Source organism: Scyliorhinus torazame, chromosome 13, assembly GCF_047496885.1.
Source record: "Scyliorhinus torazame isolate Kashiwa2021f chromosome 13, sScyTor2.1, whole genome shotgun sequence".
In the NCBI taxonomy this organism is placed as follows: Eukaryota; Metazoa; Chordata; class Chondrichthyes; order Carcharhiniformes; family Scyliorhinidae; genus Scyliorhinus; species Scyliorhinus torazame.
The window spans coordinates 108,053,612-108,078,852 of NC_092719.1; the positions used below are offsets into that span (position 1 = coordinate 108,053,612).

The following is a 25,241-nucleotide window of genomic DNA, read 5'->3' on the forward strand; positions in this document are numbered from 1 at the left end:
CCATTACGTTTGGGTTACAGAGACCTGGACATCTTCCCATTGTGTTTACCAACCCCATCTCTCTCGTCCACACTACCAATAGCCATTCACCAATATCCTCATAAAACATTCTGAGATGTTCTGTATAAAGGGTGAAGTGAAATTACTGTGGTTAAGCCCAGACTGCAAACACGTCAGTTGCAAGGAGCATCTTTGACGGATTGTGATATTTTTCATTTGGGTAAAATCTGCTTTGGGGATGCCAATGTCTGTATGATTCCAGTCACGCCCAACCTTTTCTCTCTTTACCTCAGGTGGCGACTCATTCAGTGACAACAGCTCAGTGACGTACGAGGCCTACACAGAGAGCAGGGAAACATCACTGGCAAAGTCAGTCACCCCTGACCTGACCAACAAGGAGCTGGAGGACAGCGACAAGAATGACAAAAGTGAGTCGGTGGCGAGTGGATCATCCTTTGAGGATCTCGACCTGGAAGCGAACAGTAATGGCGAACAGCCTGGCCTCACTCAGCTGGCCTCCGTGGCTAAGGCGGAGCTGGATCAACTGACAGAAGCCAAGAAATCTTTGGATATCAGGAGACTGGAGGAAGAATAAAATTAGAAGGAATTATGTAACAATCCTATTGGGACCAAGCAAACGCTTCTGCCTGGTACGTTTCCGTGCGATTAGGTACTGAGGGCTTGCTGCAATTCCATAGAAATATAGTAGTTAACCAATCAAATAGCTTGAAATTAGTTGGTCTCGATTGAAGATGGGGCTTGTATCAATGTGTCTATAATACTGTATTCACAAACCCCAGCAACATTCACTTTTTAAATAAATTCAAATATTTGGCTTTAACAGTTAAAACTGAGTTTTATATTTCTTTATCTCCTCTTGTACTTCACTAATAGTTCTGCTTCATTCTCCCCAACTTTTTGTCATGTCCTCCTCAATAAGTGAGGCCTGTTTGAATGTCATGGGGCTGGAGGTTTGGGAGGAGGCAGTTACTCTTTGATCAGCGTCACAGATTTGAACCATACATACACATTACCCAACCATCAACATTATAACTGCTTGTGTACCTCTGTGGGTTAACCTCTTGTTCGCGGAATCTATCATTTATACAATATTATATTCTTATATTGTAACATAAGCTGAAATAAGTTAGCTGCAGGCCAAATATTATAAACATGTGAACATTGACACACCAGAAATGATCCTTTAATTCATCTCTCATTTCCAACACAATGATGCTACATCGTGTAACACAACAGGCGGGATTCTCCACATCGAAACAGCAGAAACACGAATCACGATCGGGCAGAGAATCACGCAACATTTTTAAATGGAGGTTTGTGACGGGGGCCGATTCCTCACTGGCGGCGATATCGATGTTTGTGCCCTGCACCAGCAGGTCCACGCAAAACCGTCATTTGCATGGATTTTAATATCATTAGCGGCTTGGACACATTATGCGCCGCCCGCCTCAGGCGAGGTCTCGCTGGCACAAATTAGTGCAAGCATTGACAAGCAGGGACTGGGTGCCATGGCTGCGCAGGAGGCTAAGAAAACTCTGAAAAAGCCTCAAAACGTGTAGGGCTTGCTGGGGGGTGGTTGCCCCTGCTGGGGGCAGAAAGAGGGAGTGACTTGGTGCCAAGTCCGTGGACTCAGGGTGTCCCCCTGGGACTCGGCGTGGACTGGCTCAGACCGTCATTGCTGCAGTATGTGTTTTAAAAGCACCCCTTTGGTGCTACTTAAGGCCCCTGGCTGCTCACACTGCTGAATGCTGCCTGTGTCCTGAGCATGGAGCCTCTGGTCAACAGGAAGCCCACCCAGGCCGTCCCTCTGGACACCCGTATACCCCAGCTGTATCATCAAGAGGAATGGGGCTGCGGCTTGTTGAGTCAGTTAGGTTAGGCTCAATGCGCTAGATGGTGGGGGCCGAGGGGAGAGGGGGTTCAAGGAGGTGGCAGGTTGTCTGCTGACTGTGGGCGGGGGACTGATAGTGATCAGGAAGTTTTCTTTGTTTCACCACTGGGTGGGATGGATCGCCATCTTAGAATGGCCTGTGGTCGGGGAATCATCGGTGAAGCTATGGCCTATCACGTGGTAATGGCTGACTCGAGGTTGAGGGGGGGTGAGAGATCCCCAACAAGGGTGGTCAACTGGAATGTCTAGGGCCTGGGGGCCCAGTCAAAAGAGTTCATTTAAAAAGTCTGGGGTTGACGTGATATCTCACCAGGAGTCCCACATGCGACAGCGGGATCAGGTGTGACTTCGGAAAGCTTGGGTGAGCTAAGTTTTTCATTCAGAGTTCGACAGCAGGGCCCGAGGGGTGGCGATTCTCATTAATAAAAGAGTCCGCTTTTGTTTGGAGAAGGTAATAGCGGATGTGGGCGGGCGACTTGATATAGTCACGGAGGTTTTAGAAGGGAACCAGGTGATATTGGTAAATGTATACATCCCGAATTGGGAAGATACAACGTTCATGAAACAGCTGCTGGCAGTGATACCAGATCAAGATACCCATCAACTCAGTATGCAGGGGACATGAACTGCGTGCTCGACCAGAGGGTGGATCGCTCTAGGCCAAGGTCGCTGGTTGGGGGGGTGGGGGGGTGGGGGCTGGAATGGCAAAGTCGTTAATTGCCTTTATGGAGGAAACGTGGAGCAGATCGGTTCGGGATCCGGAGGAGAAAGAGTTTTTGTTCTTTTCCTCAGTACCTGATGTGTTTTCCAGGATTCATTACTTTTTCATGGGCCGGGCGCTGTTGGCAGAATTGAAGAGGTCTGAGTACTCGGCGATGGTTATTTCTGACCATTGATTGTCCAGATTAGGGACAGGGATGGGTGGCTGGTCTCGGCTCAGGAAAAGGTAAATGAGATATTTTGGGCTTTCTACAGAAGGTTTACAGGTCCAAATCACCGCAGAATGGAGGGATATGGTGGAGTTCCTGCGGGAGTTGGAGTTTCCCAAGATGGGCAGGAGTTATGGGAAGATCTGTTGGGGTTGGAAGAGATCAAGGATGCGCTGAAATTGATGCAGTCGGTGAACGCACCAGGACCCAATGGGTTCCCAGTGTAATTTTATAAAGAATCTAGCTCAGTGGGCTGGACAGCTGGTTTGTGATGCAGAACAAGGCCCGCAGCGCGGGTTCAATTCCCGTACCAGCTTACCCGGACAGGCGCTGGAATGTGGCGACTAGGGGTTTTTCACAATAACTTTATACTTGTGTTGTGGGCGAGACGTTTTTAGAACCCCAAAATGTATCATGGAGTTCAACCAACCTCACCCTTTAATGTATTTGTTGCTTTTCCTAGCACCCGGCTTGTTCCCTAGGTGTGGTATTTCAATTATGGACTCGTGGGTTTTTAAACACAAAACACTGTTTATTCCATGAACTCAACTTAACATCTTAAATAAACATTGGATCTCTTAACACCCCTTACTTCAAAGATAACTCAGAAAATATTGCAACAGTAAATAACTCCTTAAAATGTTCCTTCAAACTTCCAAGAGACTTAACACCTTTAAACAAAATCACATCAGGTTAAAGGCTTCACTATTATAAGTTTAAATCACCCAAATGATCCAGAGATAGTATTTCATCGGAGAGATCCAGCTCACTGCAAAACACAGACACACACCCAGCTCTTTTCAAAACTGAAACTAAAAACCTGCAAAACTAAACTGCAAAATGGCTGACCTGACCTCAGCCCCACCCACTCTCTGACATCACTGTTTTCTTAAAGGTACATTGCTTGAACATCCATGTCTTAAAAGTACTCTCACATGACACTTGTGACAATAAAAGGTTAGTATTATTATTATTATTATTATTAGACCAGCTGGCCCCTTTATTGTTGGGGATGTTCAGGGACTCCTCGGAGAGAGGTGCTCTGCCACAGATGCTGGGACAGGCATCGATATCCCTGCTCCTGAAGAAGGACAAAGACCCCTCAGACTGTGGGTCATATCACCCATTTAAATGTGGATGTAAAGCTTTTAGCTAAGGTGTTGCCGTTAAGACTGGAGCCTTGTCTCCCAGAGGTGGTGGGGAAAGACTAAACAGGGTTTATAAAGGGGCAGAGGGGAGATCATAATTTCGCTTGACGAGGAAAAGCGTTCGACCTGGTAGAGTGGGACTATCTGTTCGCAATACTAGAGAAATATGGATTTGGACTGGACTTTGTAGCGTGGGGCAGGCTGTTGTATGTGGCCCCATTTGTCAGTGTTTGCACTAACAGTGACTTCTGAGCTCTTTTGTCAATACAGGAGCATCGGGCAGGGATGTCCGATGTCCCCTTTGTTATTAATAATAACAACCTTTTATTGCCACAAGTATCAAGTTATTGCGAAAAGTCCCTAGTCACCACATTCCGGCGCCTGTTCGGGTAAGCTGGTACAGGAATTGAACCCGCGCTGCTGATTTTGTTCTGTATCACAAACCAGCTGTCCAGCCCACTGAGCCACTCGCCCGCGGAGGACTTTGAAAGCTTGGGAAGGAATAGTTTGAGAGGGATGGAGCATAGGGTCTCGCTATACGCCGCCGATTTGCTGTTATACGTTAGAGATCTGGAGGCGTCAGTGGGAAACATTATGTGGATCTTGCAGCGCTTCGCGACCTTTCTGGCTATAAGTTAAATATAGGACAGAATGAATACCTGGTGGTTGTTGCACCGGGGTGGAGAGGGGAACTTGGTGGGTTGCCGTTCCGGCTAGCAGGAAGTCAATTTTGGTATTGGGGCGTCCAGATAGCAAAGGACTGGGGGAAACTCCGGAGGGTGAAGTACACAAATCTGGTTGTGAAAGTTAAGACAGCCTGTAAAGGGGGGACGGTCTCCCACTATCCCTGGCGGGTCGAGTGCAATCGGCTAAGATGAATATCTTGCCGAGAATTTTATTTTTATTTCAGTGCCTCCCTGTGTTCCTGCCCAAGGCGTTCTTCAGAGAGATCGACCGGCTTGTGTCTGGGTTCATTTGGGCGGGTAAGGGCCTGAGGATCAGGAGGAAGGTGCTCCAGAGAGCGAGAGACAAGCAGGTGGGCTTGGCCTTGCCAAACTTTCAATATTACTCTTCGGCAGTCAATGCCTTAAAAGTGCTAAAGTGGTGTGGGGATTCGGATGAGCTGTGGGTCCGGGTGGAAGCAGAGTCCATGAGGGGGGCAAGGCTGGGGGCATTGGTAACGGCTCCGTTCCTGGTGGTGCAGAAGAAACATTCGATTAAACCGGTGGTAGTAGCCACGTTAACAATTAAGAACAAAGAACAAAGAAATGTACAGCACAGGAACAGGCCCTTCGGCCCTCCAAGCCCGTGCCGACCATGCTGCCCAACTAAACTACAATCTTCTACACTTCCTGGGTCCGTATCCCTCTATTCCCATCCTATTCATGTATTTGTCAAGATGCCCCTTAAATGTCACTATCGTCCCTGCTTCCACCACCTCCTCCGGGAGCGAGTTCCAGGCACCCACTACCCTCTGCCTAAAAAACTTGCCTCGTACATCTCCCCTAAACCTTGCCCCTCTCACCTTAAACCTATGCCCCCTAGTAATTGACCCCTCTACCCTGGGAAAAGCCTCTGACTATCCACTCTGTCTATGCCCCTCATAATTTTGTATACCTCTATCAGGTCTCCCCTCAACCTCCTTCGTTCCAGTGAGAACAAACCGAGTTTATTCAACCGCTCCTCATAGCTAATGCCCTCCATACCAGGCAACATTCTGGTAAATCTCTTCTGCACCCTCTCTAAAGCCTCCACATCCTTCTGGTAGTGTGGCGACCAGAATTGAACACTATACTCCAAGTGTGGCCTAACTAAGGTTCTATACAGCTGCAACATGACTTGCCAATTCTTATACTCAATGCCCCGGCCAATGAAGGCAAGCATGCCATATGCCTTCTTGACTACCTTCTCCACCTGTGTTGCCCCTTTCAATGACCTGTGGACCTGTACTCCTAGATCTCTTTGACTTTCAATACTCTTGAGGGTTCTACCATTCACCGTATATTCCCTACCTGCATTAGACCTTCCAAAATGCATTACCTCACATTTGTCCGGATTAAACTCCATCTGCCATCTCTCCGCCCAAGTCTCCAAACAATCTAAATCCTGCTGTATCCTCCGACAGTCCTCATCGCTATCCGCAATTCCACCAACCTTTGTGTCGTCTGCAAACTTACTAGTCAGACCAGTTACATTTTCCTCCAAATCATTTATATATACTACAAAGAGCAAAGGTCCCAGCACTGATCCCTGTGGAACACCACTGGTCACAGCCCTCCAATTAGAAAAGCATCCTTCCATTGCTACTCTCTGCCTTCTATGGCCTAGCCAGTTCTGTATCCACCTTGCCAGCTCACCCCTGATCCCGTGTGACTTCACCTTTCATACTAGTCTACCATGAGGGACCTTGTCAAAGGCCTTACTGAAGTCCATATAGACAACATCCACTGCCCTACCTGCATCAATCATCTTAGTGACCTCCTCGAAAAACTCTATCAAGTTAGTGAGACACGCCGTCCCCTTCACAAAACCGTGCTGCCTCTCTAATACGTCCATTTGCTTCCAAATGGGAGTAGATCTTGTCTCGAAGAATTCTCTCCAGTAATTTCCCTACCACTGAAGTAAGGCTCACCGGCCTGTAGTTCCCGGGATTATCCTTGCTACCCTTCTTAAACAGAGGAACAACATTGGCTATTCTCCAGTCCTCCGGGACATCTCCTGAAGACAGTGAGGATCCAAAGATTTGGAGGCAATTCCTTCAACATTTCAATTTGAAGACTGCCTTGAGGCTAGCTCCCATCTGTGTAAACAAGTAATTCGAACCTGCTAGGTTGGATGTGAAGTTTAGGGAGTGGAAGGAAAAGGGGTTGGAGAAGGTGGAAGATTTGTTTTGAAAGGTGGGTTCACTAGCCTTGGGGAACTGAGGGAGAAATATGGGCTTACAGATGCCGATGGATTCAGTTATCCCCAGGTGCGTAATTGGATCAAACGGCAAATTCCAGCCTTCCTGATGAAGCATTTCGAGCTGGTTTTATCCTGTTCAGGGTTGGAGGCGGCCATTGCGACGGGAATATGCCAGCGGATAGTGAGGGAGGAGATGTGCTCGGTTGAGGGTGTGAGGGGCGATATTGGAAGAAGAGGTTTGGTGTGAGGCACTGAGGAGGGTGAATGCGACCTCATCTAGTGTGAGGTTGAGTCTCATTCAGCTAAAGGTAGTGTGCATCTGTTTTTCAATGGGGTGGAGGATAGATGTGATGGGTTGTCGAGGGGGCCAGCGCACCACAGGCACATGCTTTGTCCTGCTCTGGTGGGCCTCCAGAGGTCCTATTTTGATACTTTGTCAGCAATCACGCGGACAGCATGGTGGCACAGTGGTTATCAGTGTTGCCTCACAGCGCTAAGTGTCCCAGGTCAATTACTGTAAATGGCAGCATTTATAATGTACTTTAATGTACTTGGTCTTTGTTAGCTGTTAGGGGTGGGGGCATAGGGAGGGTGGGGGGTGTTGGTGGTGAGGTTATGGTGCTGTAAGGGGAAGGGTAGTTCTTACTGTTGGGTTGTTATTCTGTATTATTGTATGCTTTGTATAAAAATGGTTAAAAAGTATCATAAAACATTTTCAAAACAATATATATTTCCAAGTCATGGTGGTGAGTGACTTGGAGGAGAACCTCCAGGCGGTGGGGTTCCCAGGTATCTGCTGCTTCTAGATGGTAGTGGCCATGGGTTTGGAAGATGCTGTCTAAGGAACCTTGGTGAGTTACTGCAGTGCATCTTGTAGATAGTACACATGGCTACCATTGTTCGTCGGTGGTAGAGGGAGTGAAAGTTTGTGGAACGAGGAACAATCAAACGGGCTGCTTTGTCCTGGATAGTGGCGAGTTTCTTGAGTTTTGTTGGAGCTACCCTCATAGTTCCAGATGACCAGAGGCTGCTTTCCCCTTTGAGGGGGAGAGCTGACTGGTGGTGATTTAACCTGAGGATCACCACACCTCAGGCGAGGGGCAAGGTTGAGAAGGTGGGGGACTTCATGGGTAACTAACCTCAGCTGGTACGGGAATTGAACCCACGCTGTTGGCCTGGCCTGACTCTGCATCACAAACCAGCTGTCCAACCCCCCTATTAATAAGAGTATTTGCCCGGACACCAGGCAGAACCCATTTCAATAGTGCCTTGGGATATTTTGCATCTACTCGAATGGGTCTCATGTGAAGGAATTAGGGTGGGATTCTCTGTCATGGCAGGCGCTTGTCTCACGCCAAATCGCAATTCTCTGTTGCCTCGATCGCGGCATCAATGCATTCTACTCCGCATGTACAGTAATCATCATTGGCATATCGTTAGCGGGCCTGGCCCTGTATCCTCCGGGGCCTCCGCCATTCTCCATCCATACCAGGACGAATTCCCGACGGCGAGGTTCACTTGTGCTATTAAAAACAGGCACCGTGATGAGGGAGAGAGAGGGAGGACACATGGACACGTGAACTTGGACTGCCGGTCCTGTCACTGGGCTGGCTGGGGTGGGCTCTGCCAGGGCCGGGATGGAGGGGGCTAGTGATGGGGAGAAGGGTTGTGCGGCTGGGGTGACCCCCCACGGGACTAGGGTGATGTCCAGGCACGGACCTCCGTGGCCTACAAGGCAGCCATCTTACTGCGCACCCCATTGACCACCCACCTTGGCCCCTGGTTCTGCAGAGTGCCACCGGCCGTATGGGTGCTCCTACCCCTGCACCAAACCCCCACCAACCCTCGCACTGCACCACCCCTGCATCCAAACCCCCACCCTCCACCTCACCAACCTCCGCACTGCAGCCTGCACCCTCTAACCCCCGCACCTCAGCGCCCACCCACCACCCCCGCAAGCCAACCACTGCCAAATCACATCCCGACCCAGATGCCATGCGCCAGTGGAGCAACACGTGGCCCACGCACGCAAGGGTAACACCCACATTAGCCCCTCGGGGGGGTGGGGGTGGTGTACCGCTGGCATGGGCAGCGGCAGCCAAAGGTACCCATGGCAGCAGGGACAGGTGCGAGGGTCCGAGGCCCCCAGCGTGCTGGACACCGAAAAGGCCAGGAGTGCGAGGATAGGGGAGGGGGAACATGCGGGGGCAGAGTCCGCAGTGCCAACTGGAGCAACGTGTAGCCCGTTGGACATGGTTGGTCACAGGGGTACGCACCATGCTATCATGTCAGCCTTTCACCCACGGCAGACAATGGATATTGGAATTCAACCAGCAATGGTGACCTTCTTCCTAGTCGCTGCAGCCCTGGGTAAGTTGGAACATCATGTCCCCCTACGAGCACCTGCAGATGACAGGCCGGTCTTCACAAACCAAAGGGGGTTCCACTCGATGAACGTGCATAGGTGTGTGACCATCAGATGCACATCATGCACGTCTATGCCCGGGCAGTGGACACAAGGCCTTCATCCTGGCACACTCAATGATTCCCGGCCTCTTCAAGGCACAGCCCCAGCGGGTGCCGCTACAACAACACCCATGCTGCGATCAGGAGCCTAAACGATGGTGCTTTGGCAGCACAGGAGCGTAAAATGAACAAAAGTAAAAAGAAAGCAGTTTTATTTAAGTACTGCATTAAGATATGTGAGTTATGAGACACGCATTGCATAGATGTCCATTTTAAATGTTGACGGGTACACTGTGATTTCTGGATTTTGGTTAGTGGAGCTCCACATTGGAAGTTCAAGCATCCACACATTTTCCCATAGAGATCTGTAACATATTTAAAGCCTTTATATAGTGTGCCTTTCCTGTAGGTTTCACACTTACTTCTTGTTAATCCTTTAAACGTCACACTTTCCTCATCATATTATATAACAGCATCTTCGCTGACTCACTGCAGGTGACAACTGACATTTGCTGCTATATAATTATAATAAAACACACATGCGAGGGGCCAAGAGCTGAAAGGACAGCTCCACAGCACATTTTCATTTTAATTGTCAATTAAGAACTGCAATTTCTACTATTGAAGCTGAACAATGCCTCATTAAAAGTCCGAATGCTGTAAGAGCACTATTTATAAACCCATATTTCAATCTTTTACTGTAAACAATTTTAGAATGTATGCCAGCCGTGAAGTCAACTTCTAACGTTTTATTGTTTCAGCTATAAAATAATTTCCCACTTTGCTGAAGTCTGATTTAGATATCGGCAGATAATATTTGGAGAGGTACAATGGTTATTATTGTGAAATAATAAAGTTTTGCTGCAGTTGTTCATGGCGTTGGCAAGGCCACATCTGAAGTGTTGCGCACAGTTTTGGCTCCCGTACTTAAGAAAGGATATAGCTTTGATTAGAAGCAGTTCAGATTACTTGACTGATTCCTGGTATGAAGGGGCTATCTTTTGAGGAAAGGCTGGGACTGTGTCCATTGGAGTTTAGAAGAATGAGAGGTGATCTTATTGAAACAGATAAGAAGATCCTGAGGGGACTTGGCAGGGTAGATGCCCAGAGGACATTCCCCCTTGTCGGAGAGATTAGAACTAGGGGAGAGAGTTTAAGGAGTCTCCCATTTAAGATGGAGGTGTGAATTATTTTTCTCTCAGAGGGTCATTAGTCAGTGCAATTCTCTTTACCGGGGAGCAGTGGAGCCTGTGTCATTGAATATATTCAAGGCAGTGTAAGGTAGATTCCTGATTAGCAAGAGAGTGAACAGTTATAGAGGGCAGACTGGAAAGTAGAATGGAGGACACAATCACATCAGCCACGATCCTATCTAATGGTGGAGCAGGTACGAGGGGCTGAATGGCCCCCTCCTGCTCCTAATTTACATGTATAGACTATTATATAAACTGCAGCACAGGACCCATGGTGATGTGACACTCATTGAAGTAACATGAACATGTTTCACTATTTGCCACTGTGTCCTGACCCTCAAAATGGACACAGCAGCACTCAAAATCCAGGCGGGGATATCAGCAGAAGAGTGGTTATATTCTCCTCCCTGCAACAAAAAGGGATATCAGAGAAGGCTGGCTGAAGAACAAGATAATCATCTCTCCACATGGTCCCTTCAGAAAGACAAAAGGAACATTAGGGGCATTAGAGAAAAAGAATCCACTCAGATAATGTGGTTTAAAGAGAGCTCCCCATTTTCGCTCTTCCTCCCACTCCTGTCCTGTCACAGCTTGCACTCCACCCTAGCCGAAACATGAAGGGCAACACAATATCAAAACGGAAGCATTATGGGAAAAAGACAGGAATGTGGGACTAATCTGGAAGTAAAAATGACCATGAAGCTGTCAGATTGTCATAAAAACCCAAGTGGTTCGCCCATGTTCTTGACGGGTGAAAGCTGCTGTCCTGGCCCAGGCTGTCCTATTTGTGACTGCAATCCCACACCAATGTGGTGGACACGAAACTGCCTTCTGACTATCATAGAATTTACAGAATTTACGATGAGAAAAAACCTGCCCTCTGATGTGGCCTAACAAAGCTACATGGACGGGCAATAAATAGTGGCCTCACCAACAACACCGACATCGCAAAAATGGAAATATAAATGCTCTGATAACATCAAGGCAAAATATGGTGCGACCAGAGGATCAACGTGGGAAGACAAATTTCCACCTTTGTGTGGACAATAAAGCTCTATTCTATTCTATAATGTAGGTCCAGAGTAAGCACGCTTTAACTTCATTATATTGATGGTAAAATCACTGACAGTGATCTTTTGAAAGGAGGAAATAGGAACTGAAGCCTATGGGTAAGTGAGGAGCCCTTTGATAAACGGTGAAGTGGCGATGCTGCTTGGTGGTGAGAACTGTGCAAGGGCACCCCACACACACAAGCAGGTCAACAGCAAGACAGCCGGGAACAGGTGCAGAAGATGAAAGATTTTGAGGAAAGCACCAACATACAAGGAAAAAATGATCATAGAATCACTACAGTGCAAAAGGAGGCCATTCAGCCCATCAAGTCTACACCGACTCTCTAAAAGAGCACTCTACCTTGGCCCAATACCCCACGCTATCTCCGTAACCCTACCTAACTGTTGGACACTAAAGGGCAATTTATCATGGCCAATCCACCTAACCTGCACATCTTTGGACTGTGGGAGGAAACCAGAGCACCCGGAGGAAACCCACGCACACACGTGGAGAATGTGCAGACTCCGCACAGACAGTGACCCAAGGCCGGAATTGAACCCAGTTCCTGGTGCTGTGAGGCAGCAGTGCTAACCACTGTGCCAGCATGCCATAATACATTAGGTAGATCATAGATCATAGAATTTACAGTGCAGAAGGAGGCCATTCGGCCCATCGAGTCTGCCCCAGCTCTTGGAAAGAGCACCCTTCCCAAGCCCACACCTCCACCCTATCCCCATAACCCAGTAACCCCACTCAACCAACACTAAGGGCAATTTTGGACACAAAGGACAATTTATCATGGCCAATCCACCTAACCTGCACATCTTTGGACTGTGGGAGGAAACCGGAGCACCCGGAGGAAACCCATGCACACACAGGGGGAAAGTGCAGACACCGGACAGTGATCCAGCCAGGAATTGAACCTGGGACCCTGGAGCTGTGAAGCAATTGTGCTAACCACTATGCTACCGTGCTGCCCAATGATCCGATGATCCAAATGTACATGGAAATTGTTACTTGTGAATTGTTGACCCGTACAAAGTCTTCACGCCACATTTCAGCTCTTTCTATCCATGGAGAACCACACTCCAACAGAATTTTCATTCAAGCAGAAATTTTACAAAATACTTTGTCACAAAGATGTGTGATGAGACTCACCTCTTGTTTCATAGACCTTATTCACACTGACAACCCAACTTTCATTACTAGCCCTCATGTTAGCTGATACTCTTAACAGGTCTCCATAGAGTCCCTACAGTGTAGAAGACAGCCATTCGGCCCATCGAGTTTGCACCGACCCTCTGAAAGAGCACTCTACCTACCTCTCCCCCCACTTTAGAAGAATAAGCTATCCTCAACTAATCTCCCTTCAACTCTACAACCATCATCATTCCTCAAAAACACCAATACATGACCACTCTGTCTTTGCAAAGTGATATGGACGATACCACAGGCTGGTCACTTGCCCGTTCAATCCTGCAACTTTGGCCCAGGTACCAGTAAGACAACATACCATCCTGGAATCATATACCATCCTGGAATCACATCTGCAGCGACTGAAACACCTGTTTGTTCTCCTAAAAAGGTACCCCCATCACTATTCAGTATCATTGCCTCAGTAATGGGGCAGCATGGTAGCATAGTGGTTAGCACAATTGCTTCACAGCTCCAGGGTCCCAAGTTCAATTCCCGGCTTGGGTCACTGTCTGTGCGGAGTCTGCACGTTCTCCACGTGTGTGCGTGGGTTTCCTCCGGATGCTCCGGTTTCCTCCCACAGTCTAAAGATGTGCAGGTTAGGTGGATTGGCCATGATAAATTGCCCTTAGTGTCCAAAATTGCCCTTAGTGTTGGGTGGGGTTACTGGGTTATGGGGATAGGGTGGAGGTGTTGACCTTGGGTACGGTGCTCTTTCCAAGAGCCAGTGCAGATTCGATGGGCCAAATGGCCTCCTTCTGCACTGTACATTCTATGATCTGTGACTATTGTTTTCCCAATATTCCTCCAGCCCCTGTACAGCTGAGAATGGCATGGGATTGGCTGTGGCTGCACATCCCAGAGGAATCATCACTCCCACTAGTATTCAGAACTGAATACCAGTTGGGAATCGAGTTGCACTCGGGGAAGGGGGAACTCTTGCACCACTTGCTGGGTCCTCCTTGTTGTCTGGTCGTTACTCATTTCCACTCTGCTCACAGACTCTTAAATTGTGGGCTGACCACACCTAGAAGTCTGATTTCATGTAGCTCTCAGCATTGTCGATGCTCTGTACTGACATCAGCTGATACTCCAGGTCTAAAGCCCAAAGTTCGAGCCCCTCTGCTTGTGACACTTCCTGCACCAAGGATTGATCAGAACACACAAAGCACCCTGGAGTTCCCACATGAAACAGGATATATATTCCACATGACTGAGGTGCCCTACAACACCTCTATTTCTTAGGCTACCAACTAAATTAAGTAAAATAAACTTAAGGCTTAAATAAACACTCACCAGTTACAATCAACCAGCCCCTTCCCTTATGCTGATGTCTCATTATTTTACAGGTAGGTTAACTTAAATGCTTTACTTAACTCTAATTATTTATATGTTTCAGATGCATTCTCTCATGTGTTATGTTGTGAACAGTAAACACTAATATGATTGTTATAATCAGTGTAATCTAATTATCTGCTTTGCATAGGTTAACAATTTAGACACAATGGTCAGTTTGTATAATAAACAATGCAGTCAGCAATTGCACTATCATTACAGCTCATAAGTTGCTGATAAGCTATGTAGTGTGTCTATATTTTAAATCGTGGCAGTATTCAATGGACCTGTGCTATTTTCAGATCTGAAAGGAGAATTGCCGGACAGTTGAAAAGTTGGTTATTATGATGTTGCCAAAGACTGTTCAGCATGGACAAGATCTTCACTTGATGAAGTAGAGCTCCATCTATTGTACACTTGGAGTGAAGTCATACCAGAGGAGCACATTCAACCGTTCCCCAACATCTGAAAATAAAAAGCCACTTTCAACTTATAGGAATACTCCACAACCCCAGCAATAGCAAACAATTATACTGACTGTAAAGTCACTAATATATCCCATCCTTGCTAATATATTCCATGTTTACTATGGGAAATGTATACCACCCCCAGGGCGGTATAACCCAGCCACGGTAATACATCTGTCATTTTTAATATCTGCAACCCCTGGTGATATACTCTTCTCTCAGTAATATATCTGAGATGTGGTCAAATATCCCACCCTCAGTAACACATCTTAGTAATATATCTGGCCCTTCCTAACATATCCCACACTCGGTGATATATTCCACCCTCAATAATACGGCCTGCCCTTAAAAAATATCCCCCCCCCTTGGAATTATGTCCTTTTGATAATGGATCCTGCCCTCAATAATGTATGCTTTGTTGGGAATATATCCTGAAATTGGGACTATGCCCTACTCTCAATAATATCTTCTTCTGGTAGCTACCCCAGAATGAGAGGAGCACTTACCATGACGTAAAGCCCATGGCAGGAGTTCACGTGTGGAGTTTTTTAATGTAGTGAGGCTATCCCTGCTCCAGCTACCACACGGTCTGGCTGACATACAGAAGGATTTTTGCAGGTTGATAATCAACCTGTTTGTCCACGCATTGAGGTTCACGCCAGTGGGAGGATGTAAATAGGTCAAATTGACCCCTTTGCATCCTATTAATGGGTTGGGCACCATATTGTCCCAGTCTCCGTGATTCTCCGGCCCTCTGGTCTGGGATTCACGTGAGCAAGAATTGGTGCAGGTATTCCCCAGCGTGGCACTGATGCAGTGGACCTCGTGGTGGGCCAAAGGGATAACTCTTTAAAGGAGTTGCCCCTAAAGTCTATCAGAGAGCCACTCTCCCAATACAATGCAAATCCCACCCACCCCACCCCCACCTGACTCCCCACCTGGCCCCCTACCAGAGAGCCCCCCCCCATAAGAGAGACCCTGACCAGAAATCCCTCTTTACAGAAACCCCTGCCTGGGATCCTTCGTACAGAGACCCCTGCCTGAAAGCTAGAGAGCAGTTCAGACAGAGCCAGTGAAAAGATTCACTGCTTTAAAACTCACCTGTGCAATACACCTGCTGGCTCAGGAAGAGGATGCACCACCTGTAAATTCCTAGAAAGGGAAAACCACATTAACTGGGGTTAAACTCCCTCAGACCTTTGGTCTGCAAGACTTTCATTCACATCAATGTGAAATTGATTTTACTAGGCTGTATCACGACAGTCCAGAAGGAGGCCATTCGGCCCATCAGGTCTGCACCAAACCTTTGAAAGAGCACTGTACCTATTTCCGTAACCCAGTTACCCCACCGAACCTTTTTGGACACGAAGGGGCAATTTAGCATGGCCAATCGACCTAACCTGCACACCTTTGGACTGTGGGAGGAAACCAGAGCACCCGGAGGAAATACAGACATGGGAGAACGTACAAACTCCACACAGACAGTCACCCAAGGCCGGAATTGAACCCGAAGCCCTGGCGGTGTGAGTGCTAATCACTGTGTCACCGTGTCGGCCAAAACTACATCACCCTGATGAGTTCTGACCATTAAACCTTCTGATCTGGAGTCAGACCCTCTACCATTGCGTCACAAGCTGACCCGATAATATAATCACATTTTCAGTAACATATCACATCCTTGGTAATATATCTCTGCTTCAGTAATATATCACACCATCAGTAATATATCTCACCCTCAGTAATATATCTCACCCTCAGTAATATATCTCACCCTCGGTAATATATCTCACCCTCAGTAATATATCTCACCCTCAGTAATATATCTCACCCTCAGTAATATATCACACCCTCAGTAATATATCACACCATCAGTAATATATCTCACCCTCAGTAATATATTTCACCCTCAGTAATATATCACACCCTCAGTAATATATCACACCATCAGTAATATATCACACCCTCAGTAATATATCACACCATCAGTAATATATCTCACCCTCAGTAATATATCTCACCCTCAGTAATATATCACACCATCAGTAATATATCTCACCCTCAGTAATATATCTCACCCTCAGTAATATATCACACCCTCAGTAATATGTCATACCCTCAGTAATATATCACACCATCAGTAATATATCTCACCCTCAGTAATATATCACACCCTCAGTAATATATCACACCATCAGTAATATATCTCACCCTCAGTAATATACCTCACCCTCAGTAATATATCACACCCTCAGTAATATGTCACACCCTCAGTAATATATCACACCATCAGTAATATATCTCACCCTCAGTAATATATCTCACCCTCAGTAATATATCACACCCTCAGTAATATATCACACCATCAGTAATATATCTCACCCTCAGTAATATATCTCACCCTCAGTAATATATCACACCCTCAGTAATATGTCACACCCTCAGTAATATATCACACCATCAGTAATATATCTCACCCTCAGTAATATATCTCACCCTCAGTAATATATCACACCCATGGAATGCGACCTAATGGAAGCATTTCAAAGGGTGTGATCTGCCGGCCTTGTCGTGACAGGCGTGAAAACGAGAGGGCCAATTTGATAGCAGGAGAGGCCGAAATATGTTGGTCTCGTCTTCGTCAACAGCCCGGGGTTCTGGCTGTGGTGACACACAAGCTATGGGAAACTGCAACTCAACGGGGTCTCACCTCCTGGCCTAATGCCGACCTCTGTCCCGGCGACTGCCCTTTATTGGGCCCACCAACCACATCCGGTGCCCTTTGTTCTGCTGCGGTGAGAGGCTGCGGGTCCGGCAATCCCCCTCCAATCTTCTCCCGCTCTTGGCGGTTATGCGCGGCCTTCTCCTGGGGGGGAGGGGGGGGACAGAAAACGACAGTGTTAGACAGTCTGACTCATGCAGCTCAGGGGGTGGTTAACTTGTGGCTTCAGTGGCCAGGGCCCCCGAACATGGAGGCCGGTATGGGTGCTGGCATGTGGTGCAGGGTGATGGTTTAGCAGCCCTCTGGGTGAGGGCAGTGTGGTGTTACGGTTTGGGGGAGGGGGTTGCTGCTAGAAGCACAGTGCTGCCTACTGACCCTGGCCGCCCTGAGGGGGCCATGCAGTTTTTTCTTGCACTGCTGGCCTGTCCAGACGGTGTTGGCCACGGCGCTGACCACTTCGGCCACCTGTGCCCAGAAAATGGGTGCGGCTGGTAGCCTTTTTCCCGGGCTGGGTTACGGTTTGCCCACCTCTCCTCCATGGCATCCATCAGGGTGTAAAGTTTGTGTGAGTGTGTACGTGTGTCTCTATGTGAGTGTGTTTGTGTGTCTGTTGTTGCTCTCTTGATTTGATTCTCAATATGGTGGTCAATATGGTCGCCTTCCTTAATCCTAATTATGTTTGCTTTAGAGTCGCCAGGTATCTTTCGATACCGCCACAAGGTTCAAACCCGAGTACTGATCAAAGAGCCAATACACCAGTTAGTTAGTTCAAAGTCAATACTATTTATTTACACACACAGTAATATCTGCTCATGCACGAAATACTACAAACTAAACTATCTCTAACGCTAACGCCTATACTTAGCTTCGGGCGCCCACTCAGTCAGAGGAACAATGGCCGTTGTTCGGATCTGAGGCTGCTGGGGTCGAAGTGGTGAAGGGGAAACAGCTAAGGTCGTCCGTCTGGTAGCGAGCGTTGACCTTCGACTTACTTACTTCTGGTGCAGCTGGTGGACGGGTCTCTCCGCTGTGAGAGCCGAGTCCAAGAGAGCGATTCTCCCTCGGGGTCTTCTTCTTACACCCGAAGGGGCTTCGCACGCTTTTGGGCGGGCCTTGAACTTGGCCCCAATCAATTGGGCCGTATCTTGATCACTCGTATTGATCTTGACCAATAAAGGGGTGAGTGCCCTGATGGCTGGGCGTGTCTTAGGTGGACGTTGGCCTTGCTTTGTTTACGCTTTCGGTTTGGGAAACTGGCGCCGCGAGGTCTGGAGCTAGATCGGTTGGTTGAGTGTCTTTCCTTTGTTCCCGGAGATGGGCCATCAATATGCTAATAGACCTACAGTTTCAGTCTTGTCTGGGAGCTGCAGTTCCAATATGCATACAGGCTCTGTGCCTGCTTGCTTTCTTAGCATTGTCCATAGTTCCCTACAGTCTTTGCAAACATCCATTTTGTATTGTGGAATTGGCCATCCCAGATGGCTACACTCCCTCCTTGTGATCCTCAACGCAAAGCGTGAAGGATCAAATTACTGCATCTTCTTTGTTCTCCTCCTAAGTCGGGCAGCCATAAGCAATGACTGCCCTACACTACTCTGTCCTATGAATTGAAAATTTTACCTAATTTACTTTATACACACACATCATAATAAAATTCTATGGGGCGCTATGACATTCAGGCATGCATTCCAAAATAAAAAACTGGAACCTCTAACTGTCCTTAACTAAACTATCCTTAATCAATCAAAAGAATTTACAACATTTTAAACTGTACAATAGCAGCAACACAGGTCTCTCTAGCTTGGCAGTCAAGCGCAGAGTTTTATATTTCTTGATTAGAACGAAACAAACACACAAAAAAAACAGATGTACTTTAATTCACTTAAAGGGGTTGGGGGTTTTGTTGAAGTCCGAAATTAGGGGATTTGAATGTGTATACCGGGGTGCGGGAGGTTTTTCTCCGCCATTTCCTGAGTCTTAGGGTCTGAACAACACTGCAGAGTATCGCAATTACTAGCAGTGCTTCCACAACGTAGGACAGGGTGTCATGCGAGAGTGCCTTTAAGACATGGATGTTTAAGCAATGTACCTTTAAGAAAACAGTGATGTCATAGAGTGGGTGGGGCTGAGCTCAGTTCAGACATTTTGCAGTTTGGATTTTGCAGGTTTTTAGTTTCAGTTTAAAAGCAGTGTCTGTGTGTTTCCAGAGAGCTGCAAGTTTTGCAGTTTGGTTTTGCTGAGAGCAGCTAAAAAGTGCCTGGCTCGTTTTGCTGAGAGCAGTTTAAAAGTAGAAAGCCAGTTTGCGACAGTCCCTGCCATTCCACAGAAAAAATATATATCCTGTAACCTGATGTGATACTGTTTAAAGGTGTCAAGTCTCTTGGAAGTTTGAAGGAACATTTTTTTTAAAAAAAAATAATTTTTATTAAAGGTTTTCATAAAATATCAATAACAAAATGAGAAAGAAAAAATAACCCAACAGGGTTAAGTACAAAACAAACCCCTCCCCCCCCTGTACATAAATAATAAATTAACATTAACACCCCGACTTAACACAACAGGTGTATACACCCCCTCAGACCCTCCAGTGTAAATAACATAAATAAAAATAAAGTAAACCGCCCCCTCCCGAGCTGCTGCTGCCATTGACCAATGTCTAGCGTTCTGCCAGAAAGTCTAAGAACGGTTGCCACCGCCTAAAGAACCCTTGTACCGACCCTCTCAAGGCAAATTTCACTCTCTCCAATTTAATGAACCCCGCCATATCGCTGATCCAGGATTCCACGCTTGGGGGCCTCGCATCTTTCCATTGAAGGAGAATCCTTCGCCGGGCTACCAGGGACGCAAAGGCCAGAATCCCGGCCTCTTTCGCCTCCTGCACTCCCGGCTCTCTGCCACTCCAAATATTGCGAGCCCCCAGCCCGGTCTGACCCTGGATCCTACCACCCTCGACACCGTCCTCGCTACGCCCTTCCAAAATTCCTCCAGCGCTGGGCCCAGAACATATGGGTGTGATTTGCTGGGCTCCCTGAGCACCTAACACACCTGTCCTCACCCCCAAAGAACCGGCTCATCCTTGTCCTGATCATGTGTGCCCTATGCAGCACCTTAAACTGTATGAGGCTGAGCCTCGCGCACGAAGAGGAAGAGTTCATCCTCCCTAGGGCATCTGCCCACGTCCCCTCTTCGATCTCCTCTCCCAACTCCTCCTCCCACTTACCTTTCAACTCCACCACCGAGGCCTCCTCCTCCTCCTGCATCACCTGGTAAGTTTCCGAGATCTTCCCCACTCCCACCCACCCCCCCGAGAGCACCCTGTCCTGTACTGTGTGTGGCAGTAGCCGCGGGAATTCCACCACCTGCCATCTGGCAAACGCCCTTACCTGTAAGTACCTGAAGGTATTCCCCAGGGGGAGCCCGTACTTCTCCTCCAGCTCACCCAAGCTCGTGAACTTCCCGTCCACAAACAGGTCCCCCAACTTTCGTATCCCTGCCCTGTGCCACCCCGAAAACCCTCCACCTGTTCTTCCAGGAGCGATCCGGTGGTTCCCCCGTAATGGGGTCCACGCCGAGGCCCCAACATCCCCCCTATGCCTCCTCCACTGCTCCCAAATTTTGAGGGCCGCCACCACCACCGGGCTCGTGGTATACCTCCTTGGAGGGAGCGGCAACGGCGCCGTTGCCAGCGCCCCCAGACTTGTACCCACACAGGACGCCGTCTCCAGCCTCTTCCATGCAGCTCCCCCCCCCCTCCATCACCCACTTGCGCACCATCGTCGCATTGGCGGCCCAGTAGTACCCACAGAGGTTGGGCAGCGCCAGCCGCCCCCCTATCTCTACTCCACTCCAGGACCACCCTTCTCATTCTCGGAGTCCCTCACGCCCACACAAACCCCATTATACTCCTGTTAACCCGCCTGAAAAAAGCCTTCGGGATAAACACGGGGAGGCACTGGAACAGGAACAAAAACCTTGGGAGCACCGTCATTTTGATTGACTGTACCCTACCCGCCAAGGACAGCGGCAACGCGTCCCACCTCTTGAACTCCTCCTCCATTTGCTACACCAGCCTTGTAAAGTTAAGCCTATACAGGGCCCCCCAGCTCCTGGCCACCTGGACCCCCAAATATCTGAAGCTCCTCTCCGCCCTTTTTAGTGGGAGCTCGCCAATCCCCCTCTCCTGGTCCCCAAGCTGAACTACGAACAGCTCGCTCTTCCCCATATTGAGCTTGTACCCCGAAAAGTCCCCGAATTCCCGAAGGATCCTCATTACCTCTGGCATTCCTCCCACCAGGTCCGCCACATACAGCAGCAGGTCGTCCGCATAAAGCGACACCCTGTGCTCCTCCCCACCCCACACCAACCCCCTCCAGTTCCTCGACTCTCTCAGTGCCATAGCCAGGGGTTCAATCGCCAGTGCGAAGAGCAGGGGGGATAAGGGACACCCCTGTCTCGTCCCTCGGTGCAACCGAAAGTACTCGGACCTCCTCCTATTTGTGGCCACACTCGCCATCGGGACCTCATACAACAGCCTAACCCACCTGACAAACCCCTCCCCAAACCCGAACCTCTTCAGCACCTCCCACAGGTACTCCCACTCTACCCTATCGAAGGCTTTCTCAGCGTCCATCGCCACCACTATCTCCGCCTCCCTCTCCCTCGCCGGCATCATGATAGCATTCAAAAGCCTCCGCCCATTCGCGTTCAACTGTCTTCCCTTCACAAACCCCGTCTGGTCTTCATGGATGATCTGCAGCACACAATCCTCAATCCTCGTGGCTAAGACCTTCGCCAGCACCTTGGCACCTACATTTAGCAAGGAAATCGTCTGTAAGACCCACATTAAACCTCAATTGGTCCAGGAAACGGCCCATCCCTCCCTCCTCCCGTGGGGGCTTGGATCAGTACAATTCCTCGTAGAAGTCCCTGAAGACCCCATTGATGCCAACCCCACTCCGCACCACGCTCCCTCCCCTGTCCTTAACTCCCCCGATTTCCCGAGCTGCGTCCCGCTTCCGAAGCTGATGCGCCAGCATCCGGCTTGCCTTTTCCCCATACTCGTAGACCACCCCCTGGGCCTTCCTCCACTGCACCTCCGCCTTCCTGGTGGTCACCAGGTCGAATTCGGCCTGGAGGCTGCGCCTCTTCCTCAACAATCCTTCCTCAGGCTCTTCCGCATACCTCCTGTCTACCCTCACCATCTCCCCCACCAGCCTCTCCCTCTCCCCCCCGCTCCCTCCGCTCCTTGTGGGCCCTAATGGAGATCAGCTCTCCCCTCACCACCGCCTTCAGTGCCTCCCATACCATCCCCACTCGGACCTCCCCGTTGTCGTTGGTCTCCAAGTACCTCTCTACACTTCCTTGGACCCGCTCGCTCACCTCCTCGGCCGCCAACATCCCCACCTCCAAGCGCCACAGCGGGCGCTGGTCCCTCTCCTCCCCCATCTCCAAGTCCACCCAATGCGGGGCGTGGTCCGAAATGGCTATTGCCGAATACTCGGTATCCTCTACTCTCGCTATCAGCGCCCTACTCAAAATGAAAAAGTCGATTCGAGAATAAGCCTTATGGACATGTGAGAAGAATGAAAATTCCCTAGCCCCCAGCCTTGCAAATCTCCAAGGGTCCACCCCTCCCATTTGGTCCATAAATCCCCTCAACACTCTAGCTGCCGCCGGCTTCCTACCCGTCCTAGACCTGGAGCGATCCAGTGCAGGATCCAACACCGTGTTAAAGTCTCCCCCCATTATCAGGCCCCCCACTTCCAAGTCTGGGATCTGACCCAACATACGCCGCATAAAACCCGCATCGTCCCAGTTCGGAGCATACACATTGACCAGTACCACCCTCTCTCCCTGCAACTTACCACTTACCATTATGTACCTACCGCCATTATCTGCCACAATGCTCGACGCCTCGAACGACACCTTCTTTCCCATCTCGATTTTTGGCATCTAGCCCCGAGTGAAACACCTGACCTACCCACCCTTTCCTCAGTCTTACCTGGTCTGCCACCTTCAGGTGTGTCTCCTGGAGCATGACCACATCCGCCTTGAGCCCCTTCAGGTGCGCGAACACGAGGGCCCGCTTAACCGGCCCATTCAGTCCCCTTGCATTCCAGGTTATCAGCCGGATCTGGGGGCTACACACACCCCTCCCCCGCCGACTAGCCATGACCCCTCCTCGGCCAGCCACGCGCCGGCACCCCACACCCGGCCCATTCCCCACAGCGGCATACCCCCGTCTCGACCCCCCCCCCCCCCCCACTCGCTCCAGCTCCTCCTTGACCTTAGCAGCAGCAACTCGATTCCCCTGGAATTCCCCTTCCAGGGGCCCCTGGAAGGACCCCGCTTCCATCAGCGAGTTCAACATGGTGACCACATAGGCCCCCACGTCCGGCCCCTCCAGCCCCTCCGGGAGGCCCAGAATCCGCAGATTCTTCCGCCTCGACCGATTCTCCATCTCCTCGAACCGCTCCTGCCATTTCTTGTGGAGCGCCTCGTGCTTTACCTTTACCTCGCGCCCCCACCTTTACCGCCAGGACTAAGATATCGTCCTCGTTGTCAGAGACCTTTTGTCGAGCCTCTCGGATCGCCACCCCCTGGGCCGTCTGTGTCTCCAGCGGCTTATCAATAGAAGCCTTCATCGGCTCTAGCAGGTCTGTTTTAATCTCTCGAGGCAGCGCTGGATACCCTCCTGTTGCTCCTCCATCCACTGCCTCCACGCTGCCTGGTCTCCGCCCTGCCGCCATTTTGTCCTTCCCTTCCTTCTTCTGTTCCACCACCACCTTTTTTGTCGCCCCGCTCCTAGTTAAAGCCACATACTGACGGGGAGCTTTTATTAACTCCTTCCCACACCGGGAAACGTCGAAAAAGTGCCCTTGGGGGGCCCTGAAAAGAGCCCAAAAGTCCGTTTTTGCGGGAGCCGCCGAATGTGCAACTTAGCTCTGCATTGCTGCAACCGGAAGTCGCGACAGGGAATCCTTTTGGCAGTGTTCGCTTCACCAATCTGCCCCAAAAAGTCTGTGGAAACTCCTGAAAAAGGTCTGAGAGTCAGTTCCAGACGGGAGCTGCCGAATGCGCGACCTACTCCTCCATGGCCGCCACCGGAAGCCTCGTCCCCGCTTCTTCAATGGCCTTGGTAGATCTTTTCACAGTTGTTCCCTCTGCTGCTAGAATTCACCTTTAATAAAGGCCCTCAAGTCAGCTTGCAGCCTTTAAGTTTGCCCTTCCCCCGCCTGCATGCTGGAAGAGGCTTTGTCTATCCTGCAGCTACAGCCAAATCTTTTCCTGTTTCTGCCAGGTCTGGTAACCAAGAGACATACCATTCCTGGGGGACACTGTCGGGGGAATGTTGCAGTCTTCTTCCCACACCGGGAAATGTCAAACAAATGCTGTTGGGGGCCCTTTAAAGAGCCCAAAAGTCCGTTCCAAGCGGGAGCTACCGAACATGCGACCTAGCTCTGCATAGCCGCACCCGAAAGTCTGAAGGAACATTTTAAGGAATTATTTACTGTTGCAATATTTTCTGAGTTATCTTTGAAGTAAGGGGTGTTAAGAGATCCAATGTTTATTTAAGGTGTTAAGTTGAGTTCATGGAATAAACATTGTTTTGTGTTTAAAAACCCACGTGTCCATAATTGTAATACCACACCGAGGGAACAAGCCGTGTGCTCGGAAAAGCAACAAATCCATTAAAGGAAGAGGCTGGTTGAACTCCATGATACATTTTGGGGTTCTGAAAAGCCTCGCCGACAACAAGGGAATACCAAGTTCTGAACTTGTCACATCAGGTCGGTGTATCGGTAACTATCTCGGGGTACAGTGCATGGGGAAGGGGTTGGAAACATTCACAGCCTGTGTGGTAAGGGTCAGGGGGGTAGTGTCCGTGCGCAACTGGAGGGATCCCGCTAAGATCCAACTG

The 25,241-nt window shown here is 49.2% G+C and overlaps 1 protein-coding gene across 1 annotated transcript in view; it reads left to right on the top strand.

The window, feature by feature from the left end:
* tex264b (testis expressed 264, ER-phagy receptor b) overlaps positions 1-850 on the top strand; it is a 730,288-nt gene extending 729,438 nt beyond the window's left edge. The window contains exon 4 of the mRNA XM_072472036.1: positions 294-850. Within this exon, the coding sequence (XP_072328137.1) occupies positions 294-595 (302 nt within the window). The 3' untranslated portion in view covers positions 596-850. The remainder of the gene's footprint in view (positions 1-293) is intronic.
* Positions 851-25,241: the final 24,391 nt, after the last annotated feature.